This window comes from Hemicordylus capensis, chromosome 2 (genome assembly GCF_027244095.1).
Source record: "Hemicordylus capensis ecotype Gifberg chromosome 2, rHemCap1.1.pri, whole genome shotgun sequence".
NCBI lineage: Eukaryota > Metazoa > Chordata > Lepidosauria > Squamata > Cordylidae > Hemicordylus > Hemicordylus capensis.
In genome coordinates, this window is record NC_069658.1 from 346,185,599 (window position 1) to 346,204,015 (window position 18,417).

The window sequence follows — 18,417 nt, forward strand, 5'->3', positions numbered from 1 at the left end:
GGAAGAGTACAGGGGCATAACTATAATAGAGCAAGGGGAGATGGTTGTCTGGGGGCTCACTGCCTTGGGAGGCCCCCCCAGAGGCAAGTCACATGACTGATTCCCCCAGCCTATCTGGGCTTCCTTCAGTTGTATTCATCCTCCGAAACCGATGTGACTGTTAAGACCTGGAGCTACCAGAACAGCATGTCTTTCTCTAATACCATTAAATGACTTGCATCGTCCACAATTTACAAAACCTTTTAAATAATTTAGGATGATGTTCTATTGTGGCACATAGGATGGATGGAGATATAGATATAGATATAGATATAGATATAGATATAGATATAGATATAGATATAGATATAGATATAGATATAGATATAGATAAAAATAAATTTACTATGCTTTTTGTTACCACTATTCAGCCTCATTAAAGATTTCTTTACTTCATGAGCTGAGCTTCAGTGGGGGTGGGGGTGGGGCATTTTAAAATCTTGTCTCTGGGCCCACTCCAACCTTGCTATGCTCCTGGAAGAGTATAAGAGGCCTCCTTTCTGAAGGAGACAGGAGCTCTGTCTTCCCTCACTTTCAAGGCCTCGTTGTTGCTGGTGTGTCCTTCCTTCCTTGATCTCTAATGTGTGCCTGGCCTTTGGCTACTGCTGTACGGTCTCCTGAGAATTGACTGTCTGCTTGGCTTGACCTCTGGCACATTCCTGACCTTTGACTGATTGGTTACTTGGCTCTCCTGGCCTAGGAGAGTCAACCTAAGCCCCACTCAGATGGTATGCCACCACCTAAGCCCTACGCAGACATTATATTTTAAAAAGCTGTACTTGTGTACAGCTGTCAAAAGCAAAAAGTAAGTCCTGCCCGATGTATCAGTCAGTCTTCCTCACTCACTCTTCTGCAACAGTCACAGTTTCAGCGGTTGTCTGAATAGGCAACCACTTTAAGTGTGATGGTGGGTGCTTCTGTGGTTAGTAGCCAAAGGTAGCTAGGGGGCAGGGGGAGAGCTGGTCTTGTGGTAGCAAGCATGACCTGTCCCCTTAGCTAAGCAGGGTCCACCCTGGTTGCATATGAATGGGAGACTTGATAAGACATTCTGTAAGGTATTCCCCTTAGGGGATGGAGCCACTCTGGGAAGAGCAGAAGGTTCCAAGTTCCCTCCCTGGCATCTCCAAAATAGGGCTGAGGGAGATTTCTGCCTACAACCTTGGAGAAGCTGCCAGTCCGTGCAGACAATACTGAGCTAGATGGGCCAAGGGTCTGACTCAGTATATGGCAGCTTCCTATGTTCTTAAGTACTTTGCCTCCCCCCCACCACACCTGCCCTCACTTATGTTTCAGAAATCTAATATATGGGACACAGCTTGCCCCCTCATGAATGCACTTTGCCCCTTTTGTGCCCTCCCATTTTTTTCCCTGGCGCCACCACTGTTGGCAGCCTGGATCTTCCCAGGTTGCTGATCATGGAAGTGCCTGGTATCACAGCAGTTGTCTCTTCAGACAACTGTGCTGTGGAAGGGGGAATGAGGGAGACTGACACATTTTTTTTGCGGGGGGGATTTCTGCCCAACCCTTTCATCAGCTGTATGCAAGTACAGCTTTTTAAACATAACATCTGAGTAGGGCTCTAGTGGCTATAGCCAATGGCTCAGATACACTCAAGCAATTGTTCATTTCTGAATGAAGTAGTACAGCCCATCAATACCTGCACCATTATTTTTGTAAATCTGAACTGGTCCTGGAACATAAGGTGCCAGTAGGCTTGCACCATGGGTCTAGTAGTGGAACTCTGACACTTTACCTCTTGTGCCACTGACAGCCTATACTTGAGGAGTGCGGCGCCTGAGTGTGGTGTGGGCAAAAAACTGCAGCAGCCATCCCAAGAAAACTTGGGTGGCCTTGAGACCCAATAGGGCGCCTGCTGGCTCTGTATAGGAAATCTCTGGGCTTGGCCCCCCTGTCTGGGCAACTTGGGAAAAGGAGCTAAATATGCCTGTGCCATGTTGCCTTGTTTACCTGGTCTGACTACCATTCTGTCCTTGACATGTCATTCACATCTGGTCTCAGATCTGTTAGCTTACTCTGGGGTCTGACTACCAGCTGCCTTCAACTATATCCTCTGCCGATGACTATTTGGATCCTCGGCATTTCTTTCTGGAAACTGACCCTGTTTGATTATCTGTTTGAGAATCTGCTGAGTTCTGACGCCCAATGGAAATCTGTTCTAGGACTTCCATATTAGATATCCAGCATATGGCTGGATTGTGATACTTGGGTACTGATACTCATATAAACCACCTGACCCGTGTGGGTTTTGAATTGCATAGGTGTGTTTATACATATGCTTGCTTGAAAATAAGTCTCATTGAATTCCAGTCTTAGGAAACAGGCTGTTAATGGAACTGCTCCCAGGGAATTGGTGGGGACCCCAAGCTATGTTCTAGGCTTGTGTGGGGGAATTAGCTAGCTTGAAATGGAGCAGTCCCACCATCAGAATAAATTTGTTCAAAGCTTTGGCCACAGAAAGAACTGAACAGAGATGTTAAAGTTCAAAAATAAAAACATTTATTGAAGGATTCTTGGGGTACAGGAAGAGAAAATAATGGCTAACGAGCAACAATATTAAACTAGCAAGATGAGCAAAACCAAGAAGTTACAAAGGACTATGTTACAACTCACGAGGAGGCAATTTGGCTTGAGTTTCCGAATTAGGTTCACTCAAGGCTGATGAGAGAAACAGACAATTTAGGATTTTAGGAGGAGGAATGAGGAAAAAGGGAAGAGTTTTGAAAATGGGGGTTATATACTACCTTGCTCCTCCCCAAAGGAATGCTGTGAACCCTTGCAGCTTGGTTGTTAGAGATGCTTCTTTCCTCTGAGGAAGTTGGAAGCAGGAACCAGACAGAGGTCCTGGAGCCAGGGAAAATCCAAAAATGGACCAGAATCTCACAGCCAGGAGTGCTGTGCAGACTGGGTTAGGAAAAGGGCTGGTCTGGAGGTGAGAAGTAAAGCAGGAGTGAGAGTCAAGGCAGGGCAAAATGGAAGTGCCTGTGCCAAGATGTAGGAAAAAGATGGTGAATCTGAGGAAGCACCACGTGATGAATCTGAGGTAGGGACACAAGTGGCCCAGGAGACACACGTAGTCCAGGAGACAGAGGCGTAACTAGGGAAAACGGCGCCCGGGGCAAGCATTGAAATGGCTCCCCCCCCGCCCCCCCAACATACTACATTATACTTAGGTTTTTCCTTACAAGCGCCCGCCGCCGCCGCCAAGCCAGGCCACTGACTGGCCACCAGGCGCCAGCAAAGCAATGGGGGGGGGCGCGGGCGGCGCGGAAGGGACCACTCGTGGGGGAGAGGGCGCCGACGCGCTCCCTTGACTGCTGCAGCGCTGCTGCACTGAGCAGGAAACATTTGTATTAACAAAAAAATTAAAAAAAATAATAAAAAATTTTTTTGTCATGGTGGCACCCCCCACATGACCAGAAAAGATGGCGCCCGGGGCACGTGCCCCCCCTGCCCCCCCTATAGTTACGCCTCTGCCAGGAGACACACTGATTGATGGTATCTTGATTTCTTATAGGAAAATTCTTGCCTGAGGGCAGTATGCTAATCATATGCTTGCAAAGGTGGACAATAGGGACAAAGGATAGGATGCAAGATTGTTTTATTCAAAAGTGAGGAATGGACATCTTATTGGACAAAGGCTAAAGAAGCTCTGAAAGACCTGTGTAGAGAGAAGTGAAATGGACGCATCAAAGATGATCTCTCGTGTCTTTTAGAATCAATCACCTTTATTTCGGTCTCAGACCAGCATAAGAGCAATAAAGACATAAAACATGGTAAGTGACACATTAGAAGCCTAGAGTTGAGTGAAACAATACAAGCATATGGTAATAAAAAAATAAAATAGAACAGAACTGTTATAATAACTATAAAAGACTATAAAAATCAGAACTATGGCTGTCTAGTACAAAAAGCAAAACCACAAACTAAGTGGCTGAGATCTGAAGGGTGTTGTAAGCATTAGTTAATGATGGTAAAAAGTAGGGGTGTGCATGGTCCGGCGGGCCCCCGGTCCGGCACGGGGGGGACTGTTTCTTTAAGCGGGGTGGGTGGGGGTGGTAGTACTTACCCCCCCTCCCCGGCGCTCTTCCCCCTCCGGCGCTGGTCCGTTGACAAATCTTCTTGGGGTGGCAGAGTTCCTCCCTGCCGCCCCTGCCCCCGTCGTTGTTTGTACTAGGCTTCAAAGAGATGAGCTTTGTAAAAACTTTGTAAAGGCTTTAAAGTTTGTAAAGGCTGAAAAGAGACGAGCGCTAGCGGCGCACATGTGCCCTCCTCTCGGCGTGCGTGCTCGTCTCTGATGCTGCCGCGCACCGCATACACAGCGCACACGTGGCAGCGTCAGAGACGAGCGGCAGGGAGGAACTCTGCCACCCCAAGAAGATTTTTCAACGGACCAGTGCCGGAGGGGGAAGAGCGCCGGGGGGGGGGGGTAAGTACTATCGTATTATGGCTTGTTTGCCAGATGGATTTGATTCTTATCAATTTGCATATAAGAAGAAGAGATCCACGGAGGATGCTGTGGCTATGGCCTTACATACTGTCCTGACCCATTTGGAGAAACAAGGGAATTATGCAAGACTGCTTTTTGTAGACTTTAGCTCTGCATTTAATACTATTCTCCCATATAGATTGGTGCCAAAATTATTGGACCTGGGGCTTCCACCGTGCTTATGCAGGTGGATACTGAATTTTCTATCAGATCGTTCTCAACGGGTCAGGATGGGCTCTCATGTCTCGACGGATCTCAGTATAAATACAGGGACGCCGCAGGGGTGCGTGTTGAGTCCACTTTTGTACACGCTTTACACATACGATTGTGTTCCCAATTACCTCAGCAATAGGATTATTAAGTTTGCAGACGACACAACTGTGGTTGGTCTGATTACTGCTGGAGAAGGGGAGTCGGCCTATAGGAAGGAGGTGGAGAGGCTGACAGAGTGGTGTAGGGAGAATAACTTATTCCTCGATTTAAAGAAAACAAAGGAGATCATTGTGGATTTCAGGAAATGCAAATTGGATTTCCAGCCACTCATTATTGAAGGGATTTGTGTGGAACGGGTTTCGGTGTTTAGATTTCTGGGAATAGAGCTGAGAGATGACATGACATGGGGAGCAAACACCAAAGATCTGGTGAAGAGAGCACAGCAGAGATTATACTTCTTGAGAGTTCTCTGGAGGACTAATCTCTCAAGTAATCTATTGTTGGTGTTTTATCGCTGTGCTATAGAGAGTGTGTTGACTTATGGGATCTGTGTGTGGTTTGGGAGTTGTACAGCCAGAGAAAGAACACTGCTGTCCAAGGTTGTTAAGACTGCGGAGAAAATAATTGGGTGTACTCTTCCTACCTTAGATCAAATTTATGCCACCAGGTGTTATAATAAAGCTGTAGAGATAGCGCAGGATCCCACGCACCCTGGAAATGATCTTTTTCAGCTTCTGCCTTCGAGAAGGAGGTATAGGGTCTTAAAGACCAGGACCAGCCGCTTGAGGAGTAGTTTCTACCCAAAAGCAGTCTCAGCTTTGAACGCAGCAAAACACAGCTTCTGAGGGGTTTTTTGTATTTAGTTTTTTAGTGGGTTTTTAGTGGGTTGATGGGAGGGGGGGCGTATGGGTATATGTTTAGATTATTCTTGTTAGGTCCTGTAGTAGTGGTTGTAGATTCTTTTCAATCTCGTTGTTCTGCACAGGACAATGACAATAAAGATTTATCTATCTATCTATCTATCTATCTATCTATCTATCTATCTATCTATCTATCTATCTACTACCACCACCACCACCCCCGCTTAAAGAAACAGTTCCATGCCCACCTATTGTGCCCGACCGAACCGTGCACACTCCTAGTAAAAAGTGGGTTACAAATGTTAATATAAAGTTTATAAAAAGCATAAAAAATATAAGAGGACATAAAGGCATAAAAGCAAAAATAAATTAAAAATTTATATAAAAGGCATAACAAGGCTTATAAAATCATAAAAGGGTATAAAAAGAGTTTTGCTGATTTAAGGCAAGGTAAGAAGCCAAGAAGCTGTAGGACTGTAAAACTGTAAGAGCGAATTGAGGCAGCAGGCTGAGGGCATGCTGAAGTTAGTCCATAAAGTTGGGCGCTGGGCATAAGCTAGAGGTCATCATCCGCAGCATTTTAATTGCTGCCATGCAAAACCTGGCAACACTGTAAGTGGTAGTGGGCTTCGTATCAGAAAGCAGCAGAGAAGTGTAAAATTGGTCTGTATGATCTGAATACTTATGTAATAACAGTAGAATGAAGGTGGAGCGAATAGCTCTGTAATATGAGCACTGAAGGAGGATGTGCTCTGTTGTTTCTACTTCCTAGAGTCGCAAGGACATTGACGTTCTGAGAGTGGGATCTTCCTATATCGTCCCTCAAGCCAATAGTTAATTATGGCAATCCAGACTCTGGCCTCCACTTTCATCAAGCGTGTCTCCAGTCACAGGGCGGCGGACACATCTTGGAACTTGAAGGGCTGCTCTTAAGAACTTTGCTTGCACAAGTTCCAATGGGGTGAAGTTGGAGAAGGGACCCAGCTGGGCACCATAGACAAGCTGTGTTAGCAACTTGGCCTCAAGCAGTTTGAGCGCTACAGGTATATAACTGCCTGCCACTTCTTGTCCGGAGAAACTTGAGGATGGCAGAAGTACTCCTCTGTGCATTTAAAGCAACATAGTCCCTATGTGTCTTCCTAGTGTTGGTGGAGTAAAGGACTACCCCCAGGTATTTAAAGCAGGGAACCTGTTCAATCTTGTGCCCATCTATAGACAAAGAACGGATCTTGGGCCTTTTGGCAAAGACCATGTCTTTTAGAATATCTGGGGGTGGCTAAAATGTAAACAAGCTAGCTTCCCTCGCCCTGAGCCAGCCGTTAGCAAAGGAGATTACCTGTTACTCTCTTATCATTCCTTCCTGAGGAGATGCTATCTTGACCTGATCTGCTGTGCCAACATAGGGAGAATGCTTGGCTGATTCTTTAAAAGAGTAGCTCTTGATTTAAATCATGTCTATTCCAGCTTCTCACCTGTAAGTAATCAGGGGGTGACAGCGCAGGGAGGTCCTCCTGCAGTCCTGTGCTTTGAACCTGACCTAAAAGTTCCTCCTCCCAGGCTATGTGCCCAAGTGACATGCCCTTTGAGTTAGCTACAGGTGGAACAAAATGGGGATCTCATGGTCCCATGGAATCCAGAGTGCAGACAGTGGTAACTACAGACTTGTAGTTTCAAATGTAGAGGGGTGCTCCTTGGGGGAGCCCCCAAACAAGCTCTCTTTGTAACAAGGCATAGGATGGTGCTGTATATAAATATTTTCCCCATCAAAATTCTTGTTAGCAATAATCAGAAGATAATTGGGACTGCACTTCTGTGGATTTTGCAAGAAGGAGCAATGTAAACATCCATGTACCATTCACAACTGATGCAAGATGTGCATTTGATTTGAAGAGATTCTATAATATGCAGGGAAACTGTGGGTTTTTGAAATGATCTCCCACCTCCACCCCAAACTAGCTGAGGTCTGCAAATGTACACTGCCCTGATGCTGCCTCAGGGTGTTTGCAGGAGAGAGCAGTGCATGAGCTCTGTCAGCCAGAACTGGGAGTTTTGCTGAAGGGAAGCAAGTGGCCTAAAGCTTACTTCTTCTCAGCCTGGAGGCTAAAGGGGATGGGGTGGGGAACTAGCACTTCAAGATGACTTGAAGTGGCATCTGGAACAGTTCGTTCTGCCAGAGAGTGGGAAAGAAGTTTCCGACAGTTGCTGGGGCCCATGGGCCCCCTATTCAAACTGCACAGGCACACAGTTCAGCCAGCCAGAGAGAAGAGGAAAGGCCCACCAGGCAGCTGCCGCTCGGCTCATCTCAGTTTTTAGCCATTTATTCAGGATAGTCTGACTAGCAATGATTGAGAACATGGCTACAAGTGGGCAACTTCCCAGATCTTCTTGGTGCTGTTCTTGCTACTTAACTGTCAGGTAAGAACAGCACCAAGAAGATCTGGGAAGTTGTCCCACTGGTAGCCATGTTCTCAATCATTGCTAGTCAGACTATCCTGAATGAATGGCTAAAAACTGAGAACAACTGCCACTTCAAGCCAGTTGAATCTGGGGAAGAATCTGTATTTGGGGTATTTACTTTGTCAGCTTGGAAACCATGCAGTTGTTCAGGATACCACCTACCCATCTAAACTGACAGTTAAGTACTTAACTGCTACCAACAGTTAAGTAGCAGTGGCGGGGAGATGCTGGTGGGCAGAGATGGTGGCGGGAAGATGCTTGATGCCCCACCCCTTGCGTCTGATGTCAGATGCAGGGAATGTGGCTTAGGGTACGGGGGGCATGCGTGATGGGGAGCCCCCAAGAAGACTTTGTTCCCTGGTCCCCAGGGGTCTCACTATGCCTCTGCTGGGGCCAGGCTGTTTCACCATGCTATGGTGGTCTTCCTGGGTGGGAGAAGGTATGATGTTCCAGAGGCCTTTGTTCCTTTAATCATGCATCATTTGAAGTTAGTTCCCATCCCCAACCTAGTACAGCCCTTTGCAATAGCTTTTGGCAGATGAAGAGGAAAGCAAGAGTGCCCTCAAAGCGGAATGCCGCTGCAGGACTTGGGTTCAGAGCAGAGTGCAGCTTACTGTATCCATCAAGTCCAAGATCAACCCCAGCAATGCTTTTGGTGTAAAAAGAAGAGGAGCAAAGTCACACATCTTCTTCCTCAGCCCCTGAAACTATGAGCAGCTGGGTGCTTCTAGTAGTCGTGGCTGCATGAATCCGGAGATATCTGCTGGAAGTCCAATGCTTGACCCAGGCATTTCTTCCTCTTTCTGGTTTTGTTTTGCATTTTGCCAATCATACTTTCAGTACAATCATGTTAATTTTTAAATTTCTTAGTTGCTGTTACACTGATAATGGCAGGCACCGTAAGGCTCAAATCATACAAGGACATCTATGATGTTGCAAAAAGTATGGAATTCAATGCATCATTAAATTAGGATGAATTAGTAACTTTTGTGTTTCTTAAGGAACACTAGAATTTGCATTGTAAATAATGAATGAATTTTCAGTATCGTAATATCTGAAATATTGAAATTAATAAGGAAGTGTCCCTCTTGATCAAAGAAATGCGATACACATTGTTTTGCAAGTGGAAAATAATTGTTCTCCTTTGGTTAAGAGAGAATGTGGTGGGGAGGCCCAAGATGAACATCCTCCCTCAGTGTTCTTTAAAAAAAACCACAAATGAAGACATCTCTTTAGAGGCTTTTAAATATTTTATTTGCTGCTTATATCTACGTTTCTTGGTGTTTAGCTTTTTAACTTTTATTTACATTTTTTTTAAAATTTGTCATTTTAATTGTGGTGTTAGCCTGGTCTTCCTGCTTTTAAAAATCTATTAATTTATATTAATTGGAGGGATGTGGTATAATTTAAAAAATAAAAATCACTTGATCAGATGTTTCTTACTGTGAGTTCATGTCTCTCCCCCCCCCCCCACCATGGGGTTATCTGGGTCTTGATGGTAGGCTACCTAAAACGTCTCAGTATCTGAAAGATTCGCTATGTAGATTCGCTGTAGAAAGATATACAACTTATATATCGCTTTTCAACAAAAGTTCCCAAAGCAGCATATATAGAGAAATATGATGCATCCCCAAAGGGTTCACAATCTAAAAAGAAACCATAAGAACCGCCAGCAACAGTCAATGGAAGAATGCTGTGCCGGGATGGATATGCGAAGACGAGAATCCTAAACATGTTCACTTAGAAGGAAATCTCACCGAAATTAGTGGATCTTATTCTAGAACAAGCATGGTTAGAATTACGGCGCAAGGCACACACGAGGTGTGCGCAGATACGTCCCACAGACTTCCTACAGAAGCGCACACAGACGCACATCGGCGTAGGGCCGCCCAAGACGAACTAGGAGGAGGAGGGCGGCGGCACGAGAACGCCGCGTAACGGTCACATCGCTCCCTGAACTTTTCAAATGAACCTCGTTGTGTCACCCCTGTGCCTTCTATTCCCTCCTCCGCCCCGAGTCGCCCGACCCCCTAAGAAAACGCGCGCTCTTGAAAACAGAATGCCTATTGGCCGGTGCTTTCAAGCGCTGACGTATCCGCGTACCCTTTACCTTTTCCCAACCATAGTTTAACTGCTCAACTTGTGTGTCCGCCTTCTTGGTTCGCGGCGGTCTGAGGGAGAACTTGATAGGCTCTTTCGAATGTCACTTACTTCTTAAGCCCCCCCCTTTGAGCGAGAAAGAAAAATGATTGGCTTTCAGAGCTATCGCTCAACAGCGGGTTAACGTCTGACACAAAAAGCGACGGCGCACGCTCTCTGGCTCTTTGGGCACTTAGGAAGGGGGTGTGTATGTCCCGCGTTTCCACGGTGGGCGGGACACGAAGCGTTTCCTTTGTGTGTGGGCACCAGTCGCCGGCTGCTGCGAGCGCGCCTGAGGAGGAGTAGAAGCCGCCATTTTGTGCGTGTGCGCTTCCTCTTCCCCACCCCCTTCCCCGTTCTCTGCCGGTAAAGCTGCTGGGCCCGGCCGCCCCCCGGACGAACACCAGCCTCAGCGCCGTCGGTTTCTGCTCGGCCGCAGGTGCCCCCTACTGGCGGCAGCCGAAAGGAGGCGGAGGTGAGGAGGGGTTTGGCGGTCGCGGCTCCGGCATGGAGAACTCCCAGCTGTGTAAGCTGTTCATTGGCGGCCTGAACGTGCAGACGACGGAGGCTGGGCTCCGAGAGCACTTCGCGGCCTACGGGACCCTGACCGACTGCGTGGTCGTGCTCAACCCACAGACCAAGCGCTCCCGATGCTTCGGCTTCGTCACCTACTCGGCCGTGGAGGAGGCCGACGCTGCCATGGCCGCCTCTCCGCACGCCGTGGACGGCAACGCGGTGGAGCTGAAGCGGGCCGTCTCCCGCGAGGACTCTGCCCGGCCGGGGGCCCACGCGAAAGTGAAGAAGCTCTTCGTGGGAGGCCTCAAGGGGGACCTGGGCGAGAACGACCTGGTGGAGCACTTCAGCCAGTTCGGCCCGGTGGAGAAGGCCGAGATCATCTCCAACAAGCAGAGCGGCAAGAAGCGGGGCTTCGGCTTCGTCTACTTCCAGAACCACGACGCCGCCGACAAGGCCGCCGTGGTCAAGTTCCACCCCATCCAGGGCCACCGCGTGGAGGTCAAGAAGGCCGTGCCCAAGGAAGACATCCAGGCGGGCGGCGGCGGCGGCGGCTCTTCCCGGTCTAGCTGGGGCGGCCGGGGGCGGGGAAGAGGCGGTGGAGCCGGCAACCGGGACCATAACGGGCTCTCCAAAGGAGGAGGCGGCGGCGGCGGCGGTTATAACAGTTACGGAGGCTACGGCGGAGGCAGTGGGGGCTACGGGTCCTACGGTGGGGGCTCCTACGGAGGAGGCGCCGGCGGCGGCGATTATGGCAACGGGTACGGCGGCTTCGGCAGCTACAGCCAGCACCAGTCCTCCTACGGCCCCATGAAGAGCGGAGGCGCGGGGGGCGGCGGGGGCGGCAGCTGGGGGGCCCGCAGTAACAGTGGACCATACAGAGGCGGTTATGGCGGGGGAGGTTACGGAGGCGGCTCTTTCTAAGCGGGAATTCGCCCGTGCTCGTGTTGGGGATGTCAGTTTTGTCTGCATGGAGTATGCCCTCCGTTTGTACCGGGCCAGGTTTTCAATAGTTCCCCTACTTTTCGCCTAAGGGCACCTCCATATAGAAGGCTCCCACGATGCGGAGCCTCTCTCGAATGTCCCTGCTGGGGTCGCTCTGCTGCCTGTGCCACTTCTCTCTTTCCGAAGATGGACTGGGCCTCTCACACAACAATTTTGTGTTAGTCATTGATGGACTCTATTTTTTTATTGCTTGGACATTGGTCGTTTTTATACTAGGAACAATATATTGTTCTAATTTTTGGTTTATTTGGGGTCGGGAGGGAAAGTTGGGCTGATTCTGGAGTAAAAACTTGGGAGGGAAAGGGGAATTAACTTTGTAAGGACTTGGATACCTACACATTTTTTTCTACAAAATCTACTCTGATCCCATGGCTGTAAAGGGGGAGAAATCGTTTTTACATTTTTATTTTTTAAATAAATCATTGTGTTCATTGACCTTTACATGTCTTTTTTTCCTAGAGTTCATTCCATACAGTTCAAGCAAAGGCTTTTTGAGTCTGAAACAGAAGTTACTTCTCAAATTTCTACGTTTCAAATAAAATTATTATTTCTGGTAAAGGCCTCAATTAACCTTTATGTTGCCCTGCTATATATTGGATTTATTACTGCTAAAGAGTTATAGACACATTTTTGAAATTCCCATTGGTGGATGAAGTCAGTTAAAATACATTATTGTGTAGCCACCATTTTGTAATTGGGCACTTTGCCTTGCTGACGCAGTTGGTCTGATTTTTTTTTTGTATATGGAGTTCCCCATCAGTATATGTAGTTCTAACTCATTTAAAGCATGTGCTTTTTCATATAAGTGTTCAAAATTACAGATTGCTCAGTTTCACCTTGTGTTATTTATTGGCTTGCCTGTAAACAGTTAGGGGAGGTTTCCTTTTATTAAATACTCTGTTTGCATAGTATCCAGTTGAAATGACTTCACTATCTAAACTGTTCTTGCTAAAGAACCCAAGAATCCTTAGAGCACCATCTGCTGGCAAAATAGCAGACCACTGCTGTAATCTTTACAACAGACAAAATTGGCCTTCAAACATATAAAGACTATTAGGAAAAAGTCAAAATGTGTGGTCAAAATACCTGAACATTGGCACAAATGATACATATCTGAAATTCCACAAGAACTTTTCTTGATTAAATATAAAATTCCCAATTTTGTGGTAGGTGATTTATAAATAAGCCAGTAACCTAGGTGCCAGTTGTAAATAAAAATCTCTGTAGTCTGCTTGATGTATTTGTAGCCCTTTCACACAGTAGAATTATAGTTTGTTTGTTCTGTTAAAATGTTCTAGCGAGAAACTGCCTTCCTCAATAGAAATAGAATAGTTATGGATATTGCAAATAAAGAATTCAATTCTTCACATGCTTCAGTGAGTATGTATGAAACTGCTAAAACGTTGCTGGTTTTAAAATTTTCAGACTTCAACTGAGCTGCTTTCATGGGGCAGTGTTATGAGTCGTTTCTGCTTCACCTAAATTGCTGGATAAACTGTTTTACATAGGATTTAGGTCCTAAAACTTAGGTTTGATGATCTTTGAAAATGTCTGACTCATCAGGTTTTCAGTAAAAAAGTAAATGCAAGGTATAGTTGGTCAGTAATTTTGTAATAGGTTTTAATGGGGTTTCATGTAAATCTACTAGCTACTGAACTAAACACAGTTCTTTACATGGTGTAATCAAACAAATTTGGAGAAGTTTGCTTTAGAATTAGACTCTACGATTGTGCGACAATAAATTGGATTGACTTTGTCTTGTTTGAATGCATAAGAGAAGCACACAAGTATGTGAATCAATCCAGTGTGTTACAAAAATTATCGACTGTTTTTGGGTAAAATATTACAAAAAAGTACCAGATTAGAATGAGGGGGGCAGCAATTTAGTTTAGAGTCTTAAGGTTGGTTTGCAGCATGTTTGTTCTGTCCTTGCCTAAAAAGCACTTGTGTTTTTTTTAAAAAAAGCATAACACCCCAACTGAATTGTTGTATGCAAGTTTCATGTACTTCATGCAGTATTTCCTCTGTGTGTGCGTGTGCGTGCGCTTGTGCTTTTCTAAAGCATTATGAAAAACATCCCCGAATTAAGGACTTCTAGTTGGGTCATACTGTGCAGAAAAACTTGGGCTAAGTGCACTTGGTGGCAAGATGGGATTCTGAGCACCAGTTCGTCAAATATTTCTATTTACCAATCAAATATCTCCAGTACTAAGGTAATACTCATGTATGTCTGGAGGAATAACTGATATAACAGCTTCTGATAATTAATGGTATTGGTTGTGAACTGTCCACTGCAAGTATTAATATCAAATAGCTGGCATCACCATTTATAGTAATAACTTTATGTATGATATAAGTCTTCTAATGCTAGTATGTGCAGCAGACCTTTATAGCAGTATTTTTTTTGTCCACCACAGTTTGAAATTCTAGTTGTAACAGTTGGCTATGTAATTATGAATATTTGGCCAACAAGGGAAGATTTTATATGCCACTACAGTTGGCCCTCGTTATCCATGGTCCTGGCGCTTGTGGTTTTGCATATCCATGATCAGGCATTATAGGCCTGACCTCATTTTCCATGGTTAAAAAAATAAGTAAAATTCATCAAGTTCCTTAGTGGCCTGAAATGACTTCTGGTGTCATTTCCCACCACCATTTTGCAGCTTGAAGCCATTTTGTGGCTCTTAGTTTTCTTTCTTTCTTTCTGAGAATTCTTAAAAATTCTCAGAAATTTGGAGGATTTGTGGGTTTTGGTGGAGTGCTTTCTGGAGGCCTGGAGAGCAAGATACTGTGCTCTGTTCCCTTTATTTCTGCTTGGGGCCGGGGGGGGGGAATCCTAACCCAATTTCCATAGACTCAAGACCTCATGGTTTCATTATCCATGGTTATAGGCTGGAATTGGAACTCCCATGGTTAATGAGGACCACTTGTATTAGTAAAGAAAACCAAAAGGTGATACCAAAGATTTAAAATTGTTTTAAATACCATGTGAACTTGCAAATCTATTGCGAGATTGTGCCACAATTACACCCTGAAAATTTGGGCTCAGTATAAAGATGTTTTCAGTTTTTATCTCAAAGAATTGGTTGTTAGCAGGTAATTCTTGTGAGTCCTGGAACTCTAAAGCACTTCTGTGTATGGCGAAAGATACAAGTGTACCTCATTATCCATATGGGTTCTGTTCCTGCAGATTGTCATTGGTAATGAAACTAGATAATTGTTGAAGTTTATGGGATTGTGAGGGTTAAGTTCCCAGATCTAAAAAAAAGTGGGTGAAAATGGGCCAAATAAAGTGCCCTACTGTGTTCCTGGCATACTGTGCTGCTGGTGTCCAGCAATACCCCTCCAAATGTGAGGAAATCATGGGTTTTTCCCTGACAATTTTTTTTCTGACAAAATGAGCCACAAAATGGCTCCTGCGGTCAGAAATGACCTCTGTGGTCATTTCCGGCCTTCTAGGAACCACAGATACATGGGTTTTAACCATTTCGTATCCGTGGATAATGAGATTGGTTGCCTCTTTGTGGACTGCAGAACCGTGGTTAGCGGAACTGTGTATAGCAAGGTCCACCTGTATGTGATTTAGTCCTCTTATAATTCAATGCTGTTTTCAGACCAATATATTTCCCCCTAGTTCAGTTTTTTTTTAAGGCAGAGAGGTTTTTTTGGCAGAGTCACAGAACAGAAGCTAAGCTGTATGCCAGCTACATATGTTGTATCTTGCTCTTCAGTTTAGTGCAAAAATTAATGGAATGAAATGCACTATTTTAAAAATAACTGTCTAAGGCAACTTTTAACTGCTATATGTGTATCTTGCATGCATGGCTTTCACCAGTACTTAGTTGATTTTTATCATAAAACCAGCCAAATGTGATAGCTGATACCACATTCATTTTGGGTAAATGAAATAAGGTTACCTTGACTTTCTTTATCCTGTAGTGATCTGTGATACCTGTCCAGAGCACTGAGAATGGGGTATGGAACTTTTCAGGATGGAAATGTGGTAGTTTAAACTTACTAATGTGGTAAATTGTAGTAGCTTAACTTGCTGATATATTTATGAATGGATCACAGCCTGCTGGAGTATAAAAAGATGCTCGCAAAATCCAAGGGCTGCTTGTTTACCATCATTTGAAAGTAATGAGGAATTAACTTATTTTTGTGTCTTAAAGATTGCACTTTTAGTGAGCAGAACATACCTGCAGCATTAATTGACATGAGAGCTGGAAGATTAGTTCTTTGTCATAAGTTTGAATAATAGATCTAAAGGGAGATTAATCTGATTAAACAAATGGTTTCTAGAAACCAATTATTTTCACTACTTGTGCTCCATGCTTTTTTGTCTCATGTCAGTCTGCTTGTTACCTGGTCAATTAGGAACATCTGTAAAGAGATTTGTTTTCTTTGCCCCCCTCTTCCCCCCCCCCGTGGTACAAAGATCTATATGAACAGGAATGTCTGTACACTACCGGCACAACTAAGTTTGTGAAGATCGTCTTCCAACAGTTCATGTTTGTGTGTAAATATATTACCATGAAAACATTTAATCTTAAAAATGTTAAGTAGTCTGCTGCACAGATAATCTGACTCTGCAGCTTTGACTCTTGCATGTTGGTAGATGATTTACCTGCAAATCCCAAGTGAATGTGTTCTCTTTAATTTAGTCCTGAAGTTTCATTTGTGTGAGTTGCATGAATGTCTAGAGACTCGAGTTTGCCAATGGATGGATATGCAGAAAAGGTTTGTGTCACAATCTGGGTTGTTGACAACCTCCTTCAAGATGATGTCATCTTATACACCTTGAGTTATGACTACTGTGAAAGGAAGGTATGACTTTTAGTCTACTCTTGGAGTGAACTGATATATCTAGAAATGATCCATACATCTAAACAAATGGTGAACCTTTTAGCTGAAACTAAATCATGTGGCTAATAGCTCCTCTGAGCATTTGACTCTTACTCCATTCAATGTTGCCATGAAGTATGCAGAATCACCTGCATCACGTAGTGTGTGCTTAGAAAGGCAAATGGTTATGAAAGCAACTAACTTTCCTCTTTTTGTTCACTGGTACATATTTCAATCTGGTTGTGATTTACACATGCATATTCACTTGTAGACTTGCATTTGCGAATGAGCCATGACCCATCAAGACAAGTTGATGAGCTTAATAGATAAGTAGATCTGAACCTAAAGCTGCTATTGCCTCCTACCCACGTAAATGTGTCACTTTTCTTAGTTTCATTAACAGTATCTAATTGTGCAATTTTCATGACTCTGGAGACTGTGACTCAGGTTGAATGTTGACAGTGTTTCTGTTGCATGACAAAATGCATGGATGCCTCTTCATGTACTTGGTTTGTATGAACATGTATCCATGTGGCTCCAACATAATACTGCTAAGAAATTAATAACTTTGAGTAAGAGACTAGTAACTGGTCTGTTATGCTGGACCTCTTTGTACAATTATTGCACCATCCATGTGTGTAGTTCAGTACAAAGAATGAGACAGGTCTCTGCTTGATGTGGTTAGAATGTAGAGAAACAGAAGGGAAGAAACATGAAGGCAGGGTAGAATTTGTGAGTATTGCATGTACCTGCACTTAGTTACAGTAGGGAATGAGTACTATGGCATTGTGCCAAAGTCTTCACAGAACGGGAGTTTTTAGAAGGGGATTTAAAAGACAGAAGGGGCATCAATCAGGTGTTGCTGAAGGTAGTTTCAAACACAGGAGTGCAGGTCACAGGTAATAGTGTAACAGTGAGAGGTAGGGAGGGCAAGGCCAGGGAGGATGTTGAAGGTAAGGACAAGGAGCTTATGCCAGTGAGATGTGGCTGGGGCGAGGGAGGAAGCAAATTATTTTAGCAGCAGAGTGCTTGATGGAAGTGAGGGACACATAAGGCGATAGAAGTCAGGGAGAAAGTTGCAGTAGTCCAAGTGAGAAATGAGCAGGGCATGAATCAGAGCTTTTGCTGAAGGGGCAGAGAGAAAGGCCTGTATTGTATTGTAAATAGCATGATTTGGTGACATGAATATGTGGGAGTAATGGAGATAGAGGAGGCAAAGTTAAAAGCCCTATTTGTGGCCTGTTCCACAGGGTTGGTGGTGATAATGGATAAGGCTTAGGAGGAAAGATCAGTTTAGATTTGGACATATTGAGACAAAGATGACGCATTAAGGTTGCAATGCTGATTGGGCAGCTGGAGATGCAGGACTGGATGATAGAGAGTTCTGGGATAGAGGTAGAGCTGGGTTTTGTCAGTGTACAGATGATACTAGAAACCATGGGATTTGATGAGGTCAGCCCAGGGACAGAATAAAAACAGCAAATCCCAAGAATAGAGGAAAAGAGGAGGAAGAGCTTCAACTTACAGAAACTTTGAAATAATGGTTAGACAGGTAACTGCCTGAAAAGGTTCCCCCTTTACTCAGAACTACAGTGGTACCCATGCTATTGATGTAATTTGTGTTATATTTATTTAGCTAGCTAGCTAGCTTATTTATATACCGTCCACTACTGAAGTTTCTAGGTGGTTTACAACATTAAAATAAAACAAAATTTCAAAAATTAAACATATAAACATTCAAATTAAAATAGCTAAAAAACCACCAAGCTAAAAAGCTTGGCTGAAGAGATGTGTCTTTAGTTGTTTCCTAAAGGTCAACAGGTATGGAGCAGCTCTAAT

General features: G+C 44.6%; 2 protein-coding genes across 2 annotated transcripts in view; both read left to right on the forward strand.

The window, feature by feature from the left end:
• KLHL3 (kelch like family member 3) overlaps positions 1 to 18,417 on the forward strand; it is a 115,519-nt gene that overhangs the window by 3,714 nt on the left and 93,388 nt on the right. The gene's annotated exons all lie outside the window — the stretch shown is intronic.
• On the forward strand, positions 10,345 to 13,098 carry HNRNPA0 (heterogeneous nuclear ribonucleoprotein A0). The gene has a single exon (XM_053293710.1). It carries the CDS (start codon positions 10,723 to 10,725, stop codon positions 11,650 to 11,652), a length of 930 nt encoding a protein of 309 aa, XP_053149685.1. The 5' UTR covers positions 10,345 to 10,722; the 3' UTR covers positions 11,653 to 13,098.